Genomic DNA, 18,277 nt, shown 5'->3' on the forward strand with positions numbered 1-18,277 from the left:
GCAAGAAGCTAGCTAATCCTGTTTACCAGATTGTTTTGATTTTATGCTGAGATTCCAACCAGTCTGGGTGTTTATTTGTTAGATGTGCTGTACAAAAAAATAAACAATAGCTCTTGTCCCTCAGAATTGCCAACTAAAATGTCTTTGCCTTGCTAGCATTACTAGGGAATAGAAGTAGTTCTCCATTTCACAAATTGAATGGGAAAATGTGTGTAACAGAGCTAAAGTGGTCCCAATGCCTCTGCAGTTGATACTGCAGTGTGGATTGCAGCTGCACTGACTGGTCTGGGTAAGCTCAGGACAGTGACTCAGTGTCTCTTCACCAAGACATGCTTTCCCCATAAGTAGTTCTATGGTAGTTTTGTAACTGTCAGTCCTGGGAGGTTTGTGACTTCATGTCAGAGTAGTTCACATTTTGCCTTCCTGCTCGTATCCCTGAGTGCCCAACTGCACTGGGGCTTCCTCCAGGGAGCCTTTGGTTTCCTGCAGGGTACAGGTTGGTAGATGCTGTTTCCTTAGGCCACGAATTTTATCAGCTGTAAACTCACAATGAGTTTCTAACCCAGTGCTTTGATTGTATTTTGACCTAGACTAGAAGTTGATTCTCTAGTACTATTCTTAAAACTCCATTAAGTCACAAGAAGCTCAGTGATGTGAATCTTTACCAAAGGGCAGAACAGTGTTTCCTTTACCCCCTTTCATAACTGCCCCCCCCAAATTATTTTGTATTCCCCATTCTTTGTTGTCATCTAGCCAAAGTCTAATAAACTCCAGGAGCCTCTGGTGCTGGCTCAGTGATCAGGGTTTCCTTTGGCTTTAGACTTAGTGGCTGTTACTGTTCCAGGTTTCTCATGTGCTCTGAATCTCCATGTGGAAAGCAGGGATGTTAGTCAGAGGTGCCTTAGACACTGAGAGCTGTGTTGGAGGGGTGTGGGTCACAGTAATACACAGCACTTCTTGCTTGTTAAAGAGATGTCTCAATAAGCCTTTAAAGAAAAGTGGTCTGATTCTAATTCCTGGTTGCAGTAAGCAATGGTGGATATCCTTGTGGTGGCAGTTGGTCTGAACAGACATTCCTAGCATATGGAAACCCGAAGCACTGCTCATTAAAAACCATTTAGCAAAAGGTGGAAAACTTGTAAAGAAGAAGCAAAACGCATAATGCTTAGCAAGTGTGTGGAAGCTCCAGGCTCTAGGGTTTGAGAAGAAGACAAATCAAGGATATCAAATAGAGAATTCGTGTTAAAACAATAAAACAGAAAGTCATTACTCTGCATTCTGCTGAAACTCATTCTTCGGACAGACAAGACTGATAATGGGTTTTTTCCTTTAAACTAAGCAACAAGGTGCCAAATGGAAAAAAAAAAATCAAACAAACCACAACCCACCTCTGAAACTCTGATTCTGGATATCCTTCTAGCTTGTAGCAAGTCCTGGAGTATGAACCACTGTCTTCGTCTGTCATAGTGGCACTTACAGTCCTTTTAACATTGAACCTTTCGGCTGCTTCTGTTTCATTTTTTCTCATCGTCTAACCCTTCTCTGGCTGCTGTTGTAGTGAAATGGATTCTAAACTTGAGCACCCCTGCAACCACGTGCAACGTTACTAACCAGTGTTAACCCGACTTACTCTGGCTGCTCATGACATCTTCTCTGATGGCTGCTGTGCTCACCTTCCTGGGGAGGACTTGCTGAGAGAAGCAGCAGCAGTCACCAAGGCAAATGTGTGTGGCGGGGATGTGCATGTCTCTGTAGCATGTGTGAAGTGCAGTTTACGCTTGGTTTTAAGATTTAAAACCAGGAACTTGGTTTTAGTTGGTCTGTTTAAAGATTTTGGAAGGGTTTGGGAGGGAAGAGTTCAGATTATCAGCTATTTTGAGATGGCAAGACTTAAATATAATGTTAATCCTTATTTAGTGAAGAATTCCAATTTTGACAGTCCATGACTCTTGAAGATGCATTTTAATGCCCTAACATTGAGTCTTCAGGGACCTCCTTATCACTTGTTCTATTTTGATTTTTGATTTAGTTTTCTTTGCCTGCTACTTCTTGTTTAGCTTTTCCATTTTCTTACAATTTTAATTTTGGTTATTTTGGGGCCACTTCTTGATTTTTGTTTTTCCAAAGGATGCAGACTCTGATAGTGGGGATGATTCGGACAAGAGATCGTGTGAGGAGAGTTGGAGACTGATCACTTCCCTGAGAGAGAAGCTGCCCCCCAGCAAGCTCCAAACCATTGTAAAAAAGTGTGGCCTCCCCAGCAGTGGGAAGAAACGAGAACCCATTAAAATGTACCAGATACCCCAACGGCGACGCCTTAGCAAAGACTCCAAGTGGGTCACCATCTCTGACCTAAAGATTCAGGCTGTGAAGGAGATTTGCTATGAGGTAGCACTCAATGACTTCAGGCACAGTAGGCAGGAGATTGAGGCTCTGGCCATTGTTAAAATGAAAGAGCTTTGTGCCATGTATGGGAAAAAGGACCCGAACGAGCGCGAGTCTTGGCGAGCTGTAGCTCGGGATGTCTGGGACACGGTGGGAGTTGGAGATGAAAAGATCGAAGATGTAATGGCCAATGGCAAAGGAATCACTGATGTGGATGACCTAAAGGTGCACATAGACAAATTGGAAGATATTTTACAAGAAGTGAAGAAGCAGAACAACATGAAGGATGAAGAGATCAAAGTTCTCAGAAATAAAATGCTAAAAATGGAGAAGGTTTTACCCCTGATAGGGTCTCCAGACAAAGCTCAGTCAGCTGTAGCTAATGCTAAGTCTCCAAACTCTGCCAGTGCAGTGGATGTGGATAAGAAGCCCACAGATGAGGCAAAGAGAAGCGAGAACGATGAACTGGCCAAGGAGGAGCGTGTGTCTCAGTTAATGGCAGGCGATCCAGCCTTCAGACGTGGGCGCTTACGCTGGATGAGGCAAGAACAGATTCGATTTAAAAATCTGCAGCAGCAGGAAATAGCAAAACAGCTTCGTCGGCAGAATATGCCTCACCGCTTTATTCCACCTGAAAACCGCAAACCCCGCTTTCCTTTCAAAAGCAATCCCAAACACAGGAACTCGTGGAGTCCGGGCACCCACATCATTATCACCGAGGACGAGGTTATCGAGGTCAGAATTCCGAAAGAAGACGATAAGAACAAAGACGAAGGCAAAGAGAAAGAAAGCAAGGCCGCTTCTAAAGATCCGCAGCAGCTGTGGAATCTGTACGGGCCGCAGAGGAGCCCCGAGAACATCCAGATAAACCGGCAGCAGCTGGGCCCGGGCCCGCAGCGCTGCCGCAGCAGCTCCCTCAGCAGCGGCTCGCACCGGGGGCTGCGCCGCCGCGGCTCGGGCTCGGCCGAGGCGCTGCACCAGCCGCAGGGCTGCCAGCAGCAGGGCTCGGAGCCGCAGGGCTCACAGCAGCAGGGCTCACAGCCGCAGGGCTCCCCGCACAAGCGCCAGCAGCAGCAGCAGCGCCAGGCGTGCGGCAGCGAGGGCAGCGGCCCGAAGGCGGCGGAGCGGCCCGGCCCGCACTGCGCGTTCGTGACGCCGCCGCGCATGAGGCGCCAGTTCTCAGCGCCCAACCTGAAATCGGGCCGAGAAACCGCGGTATGAGCCGGGCTGGGCTCGGGCTGAGCTCAGCACGGCACGGCCCGGCTCGGCCTCGGCCCGGCTCGGGTTTGCTTCGGGCAGGCAGAGCTCCAGAGGCCCAGCACAAACCCCGGCACCGGGCACTCTGCGTGTGACTTCCCCGAGTTCTAACAGCTCCCATTGCAAGAATATTCTGGGAAATTGTAAGAACTTTTTTCATAGACTAGAAGACTTGGAGGGAGGTGGAGGGGAGGACTTCCCAGTAGCTCATTTACCAGGTTTTTTTTTTTTGTGTGTGTGTGTCTTGAAGCATTTTTCTAATGCTGAAAATATTGTCTGGAACTTACCAAGTGCTGCCTTCCTCCTGTGTTTTATGTAGACAATCAAAAGAGGAGTTTAGTTTCTAGCATTGAATGTTTCTTGTGACCTTTCTCTTAGCAATAAGGAGACTGACCATCTGTTTAGAAATGGATCTGGTTCTTCAGAACAATATTTTCCACTCTTAACTCAATTTTTAATAGTAATAATAATCTATAAACCAAAAGTTGTCGGCTGACAAGATACGTGTCGCTTTTTTATAAAGAAATTGAGAAGAGCTCTTGGGTTGCACTCCCTGAGTAGATGTCTCTTCTTCTGCTTAAGTTCATAATTATTGGTATGAAATTGCTGTGACAGTTAAACCAGCCTGGATGGAGTTTTATGTCAGAATATATATATAATGCTGAAGCAATTATTTGGAAATAAGCTTTTTCTAATTCCCATCGTATCGCTAAATATAATAGTTTTTAATTATTATACTGAGATTGTGGAAAGGAACTAGGATTTTTCAACACTCTGGTGCACTCAAAAAGCTAATTCTTTTATGTTTTCAGCTTTCTCAGGCATGAGTCTGGGAGATGTTCTTGAAATAGTTATTCTTAGGAGGATTTATAAATCACTACTTTGTATTGGCTGATTTCTCCTGTGAGATGGGAGAATTTAACTGTTCATCTTAATGTGATACCTCATGTTAGTGCCTCTGGTCTTGGATTAAACTTGAATTCAAGACTCGTTTGATAAAGGAGAAGGTTGCTTTGAGGAAAAAATAAGATTAATTTTCCTTCTCCCCACACTCAGAATACGAGTTAAATCTTTCCTGTCTGTTTTGCTCTGAAGGGGTTTGTACTTGCAGGTGGTTTGCTGTAACACGAAGGCTTGCAATTCCTGCTTCAGATTGTTTCAAGCAAATTACTGAAATATTAGTGATTAAGGAATAGGCTTTGAGGTTTTGTCTCAGTTGAAGATTCCCAACCTTATTGATACAGGATTTTTTTCAGAGTTTCCAAAAATGCAAGACAAAGTTGCTTTTACTTTTGAAAATCTGTGGCCTTAACTGTAAGCCAATAGAAATATTGAGGACTTATTTTGCTTTTAAATTTAACTTGAATAAAATGTTAAAAACAAAATTGGCCACTCTACCACACTTGGTAAGGTAGGTCCACTTTGCAGTGTATTTGTGCTGTTTTGCACAAGTATCCTGAATTTACTTGAGGTTGCTTATTTTTTTATAAAATACAAACCCTACTGGTAACTGTTACTTGTGTGTGGCTCAGCATAGCGGTAGGTGAGTGGCAAGTCCCTTAAGCTTATTTTCCATATATTTTTTTGTCCTATCCTACTTTTCCCCTGCCTCAGCTGGGCATGTTGTAGGTGCTGTTGCAACACCTGTGCATTTACATATCAATTAATCGAGTGTCAGCTCTTAATTCTCAGCACGTGTATCACTAATGGGATAGTGGCCTCTGCTGCAGGGGATACAAAGTCAGTCCTCAGCTCCTGAAAGAACAACCTGGTCTGGTCACTTGGGAGTTTTACTTGATGGCAGGTTTAATTCTGTGTCCAGATCTGGCTTTGTAACTTGCATTTGTCTCATGCTTTGGCCTACTTGAACAAAGGAAATAAAGCATCATTTCCAAAAATGTCTTGATTCTTAAGGAAAAGAAGGCTTGTAGATGAGCAGTACTTTGTTTGAGCTTGAGTCCAAATTGCAAAATGAGTTTTGGGCTGCAGGTAATGTTTTGCTGTCGTCTTTATTTTAGAATCCTGTTTTAGTAGTGCATTGCACTGTGGTTTTGTGCATGTCAAGCACAATGAGTTCTTAGATATCCTCAGAAAGGCTTGGCCTCTGGTGACCATGCCTGCTTGGGAAAAGCCTCTCAGTTCTGTAGGAATGTGTGGGGCAGCCAGAGCTGGCCTGAAGGGATGGGCCATGGAGGGAGACCAAAGCAATCCCCCCTCCTGTCCCGTGTTCTGGGCTGTGCTGCCTCTGTGAAACCACCCCAGAGCAGTTCTGGGCTGCTGACACCAGACTAAAACTGCTGCTGCTTGGGGCCCTAATGCTCAACACTACAATGTTTGTGCCAACCTCTTCAGCTGAAACTCAGAACAGAGCTCTGTAGAAGCCTTGCTGGTGCTGGGGAGCAGGAGGTGCCATCAGTCTGTCTCACCCACTGTTCTAGGGCAGCACTGGAACAGCCCTGCCTGTTCTGCTGCATGATCTGACAAAACAGGACAGTCAGTGTCAGAATGGAGTCTAGCCTGCTTCAAGGAAGCAGCTTTTTCTCCTGGTTTTTAGGAGGATAGTTAAGAATCTGATATGAATTGCAGTGCAGTGCTTCATGTGATAAGGGAAGCAGTGTGAGAACTGTGGTTCCCCTTGCCCTGTTCAGAACTGCACACAACTCTCACTCCAAATCCTGTGTTAATGGAGTTAATGAGCAGTGAGACAGCTGCTTGCATTGATGGCTGTGTGAAAAGGCTTTCAGGGTGATGGAAATGTGGCATCCATGGTGCAAGTGCTCTTTTCCTCAGTTCAGTTGCCTTTGCCAAGTGCTGCTGTGCTGTGCTCTGACAGCTGGCTTGGATCCACCTGTGCCTTGGGGACAGCTCAGGGTTCTGGAGGGCTCACTGGGACACTGGGTTTGGGGGTTGGTGTTAAATTCACATCACTGATGCTCCTCACTCAGATTGACTCCAACATCCTTCCTCAAGCAGTTGAATTTAGGGATCTGTCAAATGCTATTTTTATCAATACATTCAGCATAGTTTCAGTATCTCCCTCACTGTGTCCTTTATATGTTGAAATTTGTTTTTATATGTTAAAATTTCTTCTTGGATACTTCCCATGAAATCTCTTCAGAAGCTGCCACATGAGAAATCTATGCTGTGTAACTATTTGTACTGTAAAGAAAGCAGTGAACTGCCTTTGAATTAAATGGGATTTTCAGATCTGTCTGTTGTTTTGGATTGTCTAAAGAGCAAGTATCTGCCTTGTGAGAAGCAGAACTGGTTTGTATTGTAACAAGTGCTCTTTCAATAAACTATGAAATACTCTTGTAAGTGTCAGACTTGTCTCAGTGAAATGGAAATGAAACTTGACTGCAGGCTTGTCCTTCTTTTATTTTTTATCTTGGGGTTGGGCTTGCTCCAGCAGAGTTGTAGAGGTTTCTTTAATTGTTTCTCAATCTGGTTCTTGTAAGTTCATCCATCCTGGTGTTTCTGCTGCTATGTGGAAAGCAGCAAAACAGACTTGTGTCCATCTCAGACAGCTTATTTAAATTCAGTATAAAAGGAAATAAGAGCTTTTTGCAGCACAAGGATCTATAAACCATTCCTGTCTTCAGTGCTGTCCCATTGTACCATCCTGTGTGCTGTTTATCTAAATTCTGGGAGAAAACACGGGGCTGGCTGTTGTCCATTTACTTGCTCATTGAAGGCAAAAGAAATGGACTTTTCTGTGCTCCTGAAATGCAGGGGAGGATCCCCCACAGTACCTTGGCAGACACATCTCAGTTTTTGTGGTGCAGTTCTGCTGTAACTGCTCCAGTCTGTTCTTTGTCCAGTCTGTGTGTGGGGTGGGGGTTTCTTGGTGGGTTGGGGTCTTTTCTTTTGTTTCCCCCAACTCCCCATTCCCTCTGCAGCTTTTCAGTTTCTCCAAAAGGATCTGGAAAGATTCTGTTAAAATGCCACTTGAAGAGCTCTCCATTTCTACAATCTAGCTGGTCAAAATGACATTATTGACTCCAGACTACAGAAAAATAAAAGATTTTGCTTTTTCTTGCAAGTGACAGAAGTTTATTATGTCATTTTGGATCTGACCAGTTTTATATTGGTTTCAAATGTAATAGCATTATCTGCATGGAATGGGGAAAATTGATCCAAAGCAGTGCTTTTATGTTAAAAAAATTCAAGATTATGCTGGGCATTTCAGAAGGGTGGATAAGTCTGATGCTTAATGAGATGTCTCATGGAGTCTAGACTATTTGGTGAATCTTTAAGAATCTCAGAATGAATATCAAAAGAAAGGATATGTATTTGTTTTGTTTGCAGTATTTATGCTGCTGAGCTGGGGTTATTTCCTGTGTAGCTAACTTATGGTGAATGGAGGAGAAACAAATGAACAAGGAGCATTTTAGCCAAATAAAATATTCAAGAGGAAATTAGAAAATTGAAATACAGCCATCATATCAAGGCCATATGAAGTTGGGGTTTGCTCTCAGGGATATTGAATTTGTGGTATTCAAAATCCTGCACTCTCTAAGGGCACACTACCATTTGTTAATGCTATTTCCAGGAAACATTACTTGTGAACCTGCAGGAATGTCCTGGAGGTGTATCTCCTCAGTGACTGAAGCTGGTTTGAATTGACACAATCATGTTGTGGTTCAGTGCTGCAGCTCTTTAGGTGGGGCACATGAGTGGGATGGGAGGAAAATGTAAAGCTTTTTTCTGTAGCTCTTGGTCTTAACATATTATTGCAAACTGGGCATTGGAGGAGAATTGTAGGATTGGAACTGTGGAAGAGAAAAGGTTGGAATACAAGTGGCTTCAAGAACTCTCCTTGAGAACTCAGCAACACTCTCAGTGAATTATTGTTGTAACTCTTGTATAAAAATCTTGAGAAACAAGTTTAATTTGTGTAATATATGCCAAAGGTTTATCTTAAGAAAATAAAATACCCTAGTGGGATAGGCTTTGAGACCAAGAGCACCGTGACAGAGTCTGTTCTAATTTGTGTTTGTTTTACCAGCTAATCATAATAGGCTCATTAGGTTTTAGTAGCATTTATTTCAAGGCACAGAAAGGTCTGAACAGGAAGAAAATGCTCAGAAGCTGTTGCTGAAGTGTTCCTCGTGGGGAAGCCACTGCACGGACTTCTCTGCCAGGGCAGTGGTGGTATTTTATCTTCTGATGAATTAAATACTCGTGGGAAAGTGGTACTTACTAAAAAGGGGGAAAATCTAATGAAAACAAAGTGCTTCCCCCACTAATATCTGAAATGAATTTTTTTGGTATAAGAAGGCAAATTAGTGGTGCTGTTAATCCTTCTGTTTGAGAAAATGAAGGTGAATAATCCTCCTCTTTCAAATTTATTTTTGCATTTTTCTCTATTTCTGCCTCTTTCTTACCTCTCTGAAAGCAGCAGGCAGCTTCCAAATAAAATCCCCTTCTTCCTGTCTTTAGCAAAAACTCCACCAAAGGAGCATCCTAAACCTTTCCCTCTTGTAGCCACTGTGGAGCTGTAAATGTGATTTTAGAGACCAGCTGTTGTGTGTGGATGGTTGGGCTGTGTTCTCTGCAGGCAGCAGTGCTGCTGTGAGAGCTCTGCTGCAGCGTGTGCATGTGAGCTGTGTGTTCTCTGCAGGCAGCAGTGCTGCTGTGAGAGCTCTGCTGCAGCGTGTGCATGTGAGCTGTGTGTTCTCTGCAGGCAGCAGTGCTGCTGTGAGAGCTCTGCTGCAGCGTGTGCATGTGAGCTGTGTGTTCTCTGCAGGCAGCAGTGCTGCTGTGAGAGCTCTGCTGCAGCAGTGTGCATGTGAGCTGTGTGTTCTCTGCAGGCAGCAGTGCTGCTGTGAGAGCTCTGCTGCAGCAGTGTGCATGTGAGCTGTGTGTTCTCTGCAGGCAGCAGTGCTGCTGTGAGAGCTCTGCTGCAGCGTGTGCATGTGAGCTGTGTGTTCTCTGCAGGCAGCAGTGCTGCTGTGAGAGCTCTGCTGCAGCGTGTGCATGTGAGCTGTGTGTTCTCTGCAGGCAGCAGTGCTGCTGTGAGAGCTCTGCTGCAGCGTGTGCATGTGAGCTGTGTGTTCTCTGCAGGCAGCAGTGCTGCTGTGAGAGCTCTGCTGCAGCGTGTGCATGTGAGCTGTGCCTGTCACTCTGAGCTCTCAGCTTCCTCCTGCCTCTTGTCTGTCCTCCTACACAGTGTCTGCTCTCTCCCCACAGGACTATGAGAGTAAACTGCAGGCCCTCCAGAAGCAGGTAGAGACACGGTCCTTGGCAGCTGAAACAACAGAGGAGGAGGAGGAGGAGGAGGAGGAAGGTGAGTTTGAAGCTAAAAATAATTTGGGTGTAGCCAAGTCTAAAGGAAGAGATGATCTATCATGTCTTGTAATTGATAGAAAACTTGCTCTGGAAAGCTGCAAAACACTGTAAGTTCTTGATCTGTAATCCTCTCAGCATCAAGATTTCAAATACCCATTTAGAGAATACATTCCACATAAACAGTCTTAAATAAGTCTTCAAATACAACTGATGCACAAATTACATTAGTTTTACCCCAATTTTGTGGTCTTGAAGGAATCTCTCTCTTCCTGTTCAAATGTCTTAAAACAAAATAACACTGTTGCCTTTGTTCCTTGTTTTGATCTCGAAGTTTCTCTTTCCTCCTTGCTGGGAGTTCTTAGAGTGCTGTGACATGTCTGTGTAACTCCATTTCTGGACAGTAGATAATTTATTATTCCCATTATACTTGCTCTCATTCCACTCTTTCAGCATTTGGCTTTAATAGTTGCCAAATAACTTAAAATAATAGAAGCAGAAAAAACCTTGTTTGCTCTGTTCCAAATCTCATTTACATGATCATTAATCTCCACTGCTAATGTTGAGGTGGTCTGAGTCCAGTTTTTCCATGACAAATAATGAAAATGTAGGGTTATGTTTTCTGTTCTTCCAGAAAATGTGTTGAGGACTTGATGGCACAGTCAGCAGGAATATTGGATACTGCATGTGATGGTTTTGAGAAGAGGCCACATTGTTTTATTTCTCTGTTTCTTTGCTCTTCCCAGTGCCCTGGACACGCCATGAATATGAACTTGCCCAGTGGGCTTTCAGGAAGTGGAAATTCCACCAGTTCACTTCACTGAGGGACCAGCTCTGGGGAAATGCAGTGTATCTGAAGGAAGCCAATGCCATCAGTGTAGAGTTAAAGAAGAAGGTAGGGACATGCAGAGCCACTTTTTGAGTTTTCTGACCCATGAGTTTTGATGGTTTAATCCTGCTGCAAAAGCTCTGAGTTACTGTGGTCTTTAAAATGGTATGTTGCTTATTAATTTGGGCTGTACAATTGTGTTTGATTTGTGCTTCTGCCTGAGTGAACATCCCATGACCCTGTGTGTGGTGCAGGTGCAGTTCCAGTTCGTGCTGCTCACGGACACCCTGTACTCGCCGCTGCCGCCGGAGCTGCTGCCCCAGCCCGAGCCCGACAAGAGCCGCGAGCGCCGGCCCTTTCCCCGCACCGTGGTGGCTGTGGAGGTGCAGGACCTCAAGAATGGAGCAACACATTACTGGTCCTTGGAAAAACTCAAGTATGTGACTCGTATTAGAGACCAAAATTGCCTGTGTCTGAGGAACTTCACTCAAAAATTTCCTCCCTTGCTGTTCCTTATCTGTTTGGGTTTTGCCAACAAATTTTTTCCCAGAATCTGTAACATTTTGGGGAGTTAGTGAGGCACCAAACTTAGGGTACAGCCTCCTCTGTTCTTAGGTGTAGTTTGGTGCAGGTGAAGGCAGTGAGGTGAACACCCCACTCTGTGTTCTCTGCTCCCTGTGTCCTGAGCCTTTGGTGGTGCTGTCTCCGCAGGCAGAGGCTGGAGCTGATGCGGGAGATGTACGACCGGGCGGGGGACGTGGCCTCCAGCAGCCAGGAGGAGCCCGAGGGCTCCATGACGGGCAGTGACCCCTTCTACGACCGCTTCCACTGGTTCAAGCTCGTGGGCAGGTACGGGGCAGCCCCTCCCTGCTGCTGCCTGCAGCTCTGCTGCACGGGGCGTGTGGAGTCAACCGTGTGGCCTCTGTGCCAGCCGGGTCTTGTCTTCAGGGGTTTGGAATAGGCTTTAAATACAGTTAAAAGTAGGATGTGCTCTTTGGAATGTTGCCAGTTCAGGTGTCTAGTAGTAGAATCTGTCTTTAGTAAGTTATAAATTTATTTTAAAATAATATAACCGGCTAAGTTCTGTGTGAAGTCACTGGAGCAGAGCTGTGAGAATACGAAGAACACTGGAAAAGTGGTCCAGAGTCCCTCCTATGTGTGATTCAGATAGTTTGGTCATACCCCAGGGACGTGTCTGGTGGGATTCTTTAACATTTCCTGCTGTTGGCTGCACCTTTACAATATTTTTATTTGCAGAACTGCTGTGTTGGAAATAAGACATATAGCTCTGTTAAACGGATGTCCTCTCAAGATCTGTATGCTCAGCCACGTTTCTATTTCTTTTTCATTTGCTTCCTGCTCTATTGAAGGACACTCTTTTCCCTGAGTTTGTTGGCAGCCCCTTGCCTCCCATTTGGTTGCAGTGCAGGTGTTTTGGAGGCGTTGCTGGCTGCTGAGGGGTGTCTGTGCTGGTGGCAGCAGAGCTGTTGATGCAGGTTGTGTGTGCTGACCCTGTTAATCGGTGTCCGTTCGCTGATGTGCAGCTCCCCCATATTCCATGGCTGCGTCAACGAGCGCCTGGCCGATCGCACGCCCTCCCCCACTTTCTCCACGGCCGACTCCGACATCACTGAGCTGGCAGATGAGCAGCAGGATGAGATGGAGGACTTTGATGATGAGGCCTTTGTGGATGACACTGGCTCCGACGTTGGGACTGAGGAGGGATCAGACCTCTTCAATGATGGGCGCGACCCGTTTTACGACCGATCCCCTTGGTTCATTTTAGTGGGAAGGTTGGTGAGGTTACTCTGAGAATGGCCTAAAGGGACCAGCTCTTGCTGCAGACTGCAATGGCTTTGCCTTGTGCTACACAGATGGTCAGTCTAGCCAAAATATCCGTGCCCGTGAATTGGAATTGCCAGGGAATGAGTGTAGTTCAACATGAAGTTTTAAATTCCTGTGTCTGGGGCCATGAGGACCCTGAGCAGTAATTGAGGAAATCACCCTTGGGTGCGATAGTGTGAGTAAATCTCTCTTGAGATCACTGTCACAGCTTGGAAAGAACAGGGGTTTGTATACAGTATTTAAACATTTACAGAATTCCCTATGTAGCTGTTGCAGGGTCACTAAGACAGGATTGTAGTGTGTTATTTTCTTCCATGGAAGAGAATCTAACTTTGGTGGGAAGTCTTTCAGTCCAAACCCAGAAATCCATTTTTTTGGAAAACAGGTTTAAGATGTCATGAGGAGAAAGAAGAGTGGTCCTTTCTGGAGGAGGAAAAGAGTGTTCTCTGAGATGATTTGGTTTCTCAGATTTTGCTTGATTCTCTATAGCCAGTATTACACAGTGAAATGTCATCACCATTGAAATTCACTGGCTGTGTTTGGCACTTCCCCCAGGCCTGAAGTTTGAGTTCCTGGAACAAGTTTTCTTGATGTGTTTTAGAATATTATTGAGCTTCCCAGAACAGAAAGAATTAGGACATTATCAGTCCTCAGTCTGTGGTGTAGACACTTAAGGACAGCAAGTTGCATTAAAGAAATGTAGTTCTTCTCACTGTTTCTTCAGTAATAGTCTTGCTAGCACATGTTTGTCATTACAAGAAACAGAAACATTTTTATTTGGTGGCTTGGCTCCTCTCTGTGCTGCTTCCCACTCCCCCAATGATGCTTTTGTGCTTCCTTGCTTACCCTGTGAGCCAACATCCTCATTAAGGTGCTTACCACAGGCATGGTACAAAGAAAAGGCTCCGTGGCCAGCAGAAGGGAGGAACAAAGGAGAAGGGAGCAGAGCTTGGCTTTATCCTTCTCTGTGAGTGTAAGCAGGAAGGACCTCAGGGTCAGGATGGTGGGGTCTTTATGCAGTTTTCTCAAATGCAGGACACTTGTTTGCATAATTTATGAAAATGAGAGACTGAGTTTGCTGGTCTTTATCAAGCCTTGAGTTCAGTGTAGTGTGTTTGTCAAACCTCAGGCTTTGTCTTCAGTGAAACTTGGAACTTCCTTGATACGGTTTTTGAAACAAAAATTTCTAAAGTCGCAAGAAATTGTGTTAATGCTCTGTGATCTCTGAATCTTTGCCCTTACATGCAATGCCTGGTACCACGTTTGACAAAATCTGCTGATCTGCTCCAGGTGGGGAGCAGTTTGGGAAAGCCCCTGTGCTGCTCTGGGCTGGCTGTCAGCTCCTTTGAGCCCAGGGCTGCTCCGTGTGCCCCTGGAGCCTGGGAAAGAGCTGGGCTGTTCATGCTCACTCAGGAAGCACAGCACAAGCTGAGCAAACACAGTGTGTGATGAGAACACTTGTGCATCCTGGCAGTCACACAGCTTGCTTCCCTTGCCTGCTCTCTGGAGAGGTCTGAGCTCTGTCTGGATGGACACAGAAGTGTTCTGGGCTGGAGTGAGCTGCGTGCACAGAGCTGGGAAGTGCTGGGGAATGAACCTGAGCTCCTGAGTGAGCCTGGAGAGCTCAGGGACTGCTGCTCAGTTGTTTCTGTTGTTTCTGTGGCTGTTCTCCTGAGCCCATTCAGTCAGCAGAGGCTGTTAGACTGTCCAGCACCACTGAGTAGGAACATTTTGAGTCCTCATTTTGTGTCTTCCAGTGTGAGGGTTCTGGTTTTGAGCAGTGACTCACAAACACCAGGGGTGTGGCCATCTATATAGGCATTGTCTTGAGCTCCAGGTAGCATTGTTTGTGACAAAACCAGAATTCCTTATCACTCCCACCTGTGTACTGGTTGGTATGCTGTAGAATGTGAAGGACAAATAAAACAGTTTTTAGTATTTTTGGGGAAGTTGTCAGCAGTAACGAGTGCAGGTGATGAAGGAGAGGAGGAGGAGAAGGGGATCATGTAGTTATCCAACTCCTGGCCATCACAGTTCTTTTCTTTTCTCTCTCTGTGCTATGACTGTCTTTTATTTGTAACTCTTAAAGAAAAGAAAAAAGAGCTGGTCCCTTTAGCCATCTCTTCTGGCATGCTGGGTTTCTTCAAGGATGATTCTATTTAATGGTGTGACATATCAAACATTTGATTTGTTTTTAAGGGAGGTGGGAGAGGACAATGGGATATTTTATTCAAATCCTAATGTGTTTATTTTAAAAATTTCTGCCATCGTTCTGAGTTCTGTTGGTTTTGTTTTGGTTTTTTAAAAACCTGTGTTTGTTAAATTTAATTTCTAGTTTTGTTGTGAGTATGCCATTTTACCTCACCAATCTTTCTGCTAATCCAGCTCCCCTCTTTCAGTCTGCTGGGCTAAGTGCAGGGGGACACTTAGGGGCTCTTTGGGGAGTGGGAGTCCTCACAGATGTGGGAAGAGGAGGAGGAGAACCTAAAGATTTCGTGCACTCCTGAGCTGGCACTGTCTCCTGAGGAGGCAGCTGGAGTGGCCTGCAGCAGCAGTGCTGCAGAGCCCAGCTCTGTTCTGGTGCAGCACATGGGCAATTGCTCTCCACTCCACAGAAGAGATGCAGCATTTTGATCAGCAAACAGGAAGCTTAAAACTTTTTAGCATTATGTGCTTTTTTTCTCTGAGTTAAAATGATTCCAGTGAACTGGAATCCAAGTGAGTGGATGGAAGCAATTTGAGGAAGAAGAGAAACACGTTTTTTTCCTTGGGATGGTCACATGGTAGTGGCTAATCCAGCTGAATGCTTTGGCTGTCACATGTTGAGCAGCACCTGCAGAACTTTTGCCCTGCAAATAAACATTTATTTTTATTTTTCATGCAGATGATGCTTTCACTTCCATTAGTTTGGCTTTGAAGGGAGAAGGCTTCTGCATTGCCTGGCTCTTGTAGTGAGTGAGACTCCTACTGTGCACATCAGTGCAGGGCTCTTTGGCTTCTGTTCTCTTGGGAAATGTCTGTTCTCCCTGGCTTGAAATGTGCTTCTCCAACTGGGTGTGTTTTTCTTGTTGAATGCATACCTTTCAGAACTCCCTTCCTGATCCAATCCAAGTGAACCATTCCAGTTTCAGGGACTGTTTTCTTGTGTGGTTGGATGCTGGTTTCTCAAAGGAGCATCACCTGAAATTCCAAGCTGAGAGTGACAATGTTAGAGGGAAAAAAGAAAATTTAATTTCTCATTTTGTTACTTGAAATTTAGTCTCTTCTCCCTTCCCCTGCTTAATCAGTGCTTACCTCACTTTGAAGCAGACTGAAAAGGAATTAAATCCTAATCTCCGTGAAGTGTTATGTTGCAGTTGGTTTTGTTGTTGTTGTATAGTTTTCTTCATTTTATTTTTGTTTTGCTACTTTATGGCTGTATTAATCATCCTCTTCTCTATTGCATTTTGTCACCACTTTTTTTTAGTAGCATTGTTTTTGTGTCCTTGGTTCATGACTGACACCTGTTTGACTTCCTTGTCATTTCAAAAGAATTCATTCATCCTTGGAAGGGGCTCGTGGACCCAAGGAGCAACACTTCCCTTTTGTTATGCAGGACTTTTCCTAGGAATGTTAAAAATAACAGTTATAAATTACAGGAATTGATGATACATAATACTGGAGACTGATAAAAAGAACTGTCAGGAGGAAATTAGTTAAATTACTGTTGTTTAGTATAATTTAATGGCCATACATTTATTAAAATTGCATAATTAGTCACTTTAAATTTAATGACTGGTAAAACTACTGGTTAAAGTTTTGTGCATCTCAGTACTCTTCTGAGCCCTGAAACAGCTCATTTAATAAATAAAACCTTCCATATTTTCCCCTTGTTGAGAGCTGCTCTTTAGCTGACTTGTTGAGCTTCTCAACAATGAATGTGTTGCTCAAGCTAATCCCACTGAAGTGTGATGCTTTAAAAACTACTGCAATTCACTGCAGAAACATAAAATAACTTATTAACTGTGGTCTGACTTTAAATTAAAATCTATACCATTAAATTGATTACCTTACTGCTCCAAAACAGACCCTGCCTGTATAGAACTTTAAAGGTAAGGCATGGCAGGATGTCCCCTATGGGGCCCAAGTGCTGCTTTTCCTTTTGCACACTGCAATTTCTAAGTGGCTGCTCTAGAGTAGTGCTGTCATGTCTTACTTGTTATGTTTTGTTTTTTCTAAGAAAGAAATAAAATGCTCCTAAGGAGATTTATCTGTGAAGACTGTCAGTCTTCCACTATCTGTACAATCAGTGAATCTTCCAAGAAACCTAAGAGATGACTTATGGTTTATTATGGTTTTCTGATTATTCTGCACGCAGTGTTCTCAAAGAAATAGAGAAGAGAGAAAGCATTCAGACAGTCTGATTTTAAAAGAGTGGTTTTGTATGTTCATTTAAAAAACTGAGGCAGTGTGAGCACAGTAGATCAATTCCTTTTTAATGTATCCCTTCCCACCACCTCATTCTTTATAATCAGTAGTTCCCTGATAGATTCTGTCAGCTTGCTAACAGCTCCATTCACAAGTGCAGAGCATCTCCAGTTACCTTCCATGCAGCCATCCTCTCTGCTGTGTCTGTAACTCATTGTGTGAGCCCTGGGGCCCTGCAGGCACTGACTGAGAGCCTTGGGTGCCTGCCCTGGGCTTGGCCAGAGCCAAGGATGGATCTGAGACCTCCTGTGTGGGCAGGATGGACCTGAGACCTCCTGATGGAGCCAGGATGGAACCAGGATGGACCTGAGACCTCCTGTGTGGGCAGGGTGGAACCAGGACAGACCTGAGACCTCCTGTGTGGGCAGGATGGAGCCAGGATGGACCTGAGACCTCCTGTGTGGGCAGGGTGGAACCAGGATGGACCTGAGACCTCCTGTGTGGGCAGGATGGAGCCAGGACCTCCTGCCAGCCCAGGAGATGCAGTGCCTGAGATCTGGGTGTCCCAGGAGCTGAGCAGAGCTGCACTGGGGTTTGGGATGTGGTTCCTAATGCTGGCTGTGTTTCTCTCCTGTCACCAGAGCGTTCGTGTACCTGAGCAACCTGCTGTACCCAGTGCCCCTGATCCACAGGGTGGCCGTGGTCAGCGAGAAGGGCGAGGTGCGCGGCTTCCTGCGCGTGGCTGTGCAGGCCATAGCAGGTGAGAGGCTGGCTGTGCCCGTGGGGACTGGGATACTGAGCCAAACAAACCAAACCCAACCCAAACTGAGCCAAACTGAACCAAACCAGGCCCTTAGAGACCAGGCTATCGAACCAAACTGAGCCAAACCAAACCAACCCAAAGCAAACCAAGCCATCCTCCTTGTACTCTAACCTCTGACTGCTTTTTAGGACAGTGGAATATTTAACTACTGTCAATAAGTCTGAAAACTAAAACTAAAGCAGAGCTTTTTCTTTCTGGCACCCAGGATGAACAGTGGAGAAGGGTACCTGGTTTGATAGTTTAGGTGACCTGCATTAAAGTTAAATGTACCAAGTTTTAGCTGTGCTCAACTATCCCTTTAAATACTGCTCAGAAAATGCTCTGGGGAGAGCGTGGGACAAGTTCCTGAACTGATGGTTTTCAGCATGATCTAAACAGAAATCAGCACCAGTTTCCCCCTTCATTGCCTCACTAAAAATTTGGGGACTTAGAAGCTGCTTTAA

The 18,277-nt window shown here is 44.9% G+C and overlaps 1 protein-coding gene across 9 annotated transcripts in view; it reads left to right on the top strand.

Annotated features, from left to right (window-relative positions):
* The window catches only part of KIF1B (kinesin family member 1B), a 77,339-nt gene that overhangs the window by 36,205 nt on the left and 22,857 nt on the right, over positions 1-18,277 (top strand). For 6 of the 9 annotated variants that reach the window (XM_033079323.1, XM_033079326.1, XM_033079325.1 and 3 more), the window contains 6 exons: positions 9,835-9,931; positions 10,677-10,825; positions 11,014-11,195; positions 11,471-11,608; positions 12,304-12,552; positions 17,653-17,771. In XM_033079323.1, the coding sequence (XP_032935214.1) occupies positions 9,835-9,931; positions 10,677-10,825; positions 11,014-11,195; positions 11,471-11,608; positions 12,304-12,552; positions 17,653-17,771 (934 nt within the window). Of the gene's footprint in view, positions 1-2,127; positions 6,961-9,834; positions 9,932-10,676; positions 10,826-11,013; positions 11,196-11,470; positions 11,609-12,303; positions 12,553-17,652; positions 17,772-18,277 lie in introns of those variants that run through there. The other 3 variants (XM_033079329.1, XM_033079330.1, XM_033079331.2) reach the window with 2 other exon arrangements.

This window comes from Catharus ustulatus, chromosome 24 (genome assembly GCF_009819885.2).
Source record: "Catharus ustulatus isolate bCatUst1 chromosome 24, bCatUst1.pri.v2, whole genome shotgun sequence".
Classification (NCBI taxonomy): Eukaryota; Metazoa; Chordata; class Aves; order Passeriformes; family Turdidae; genus Catharus; species Catharus ustulatus.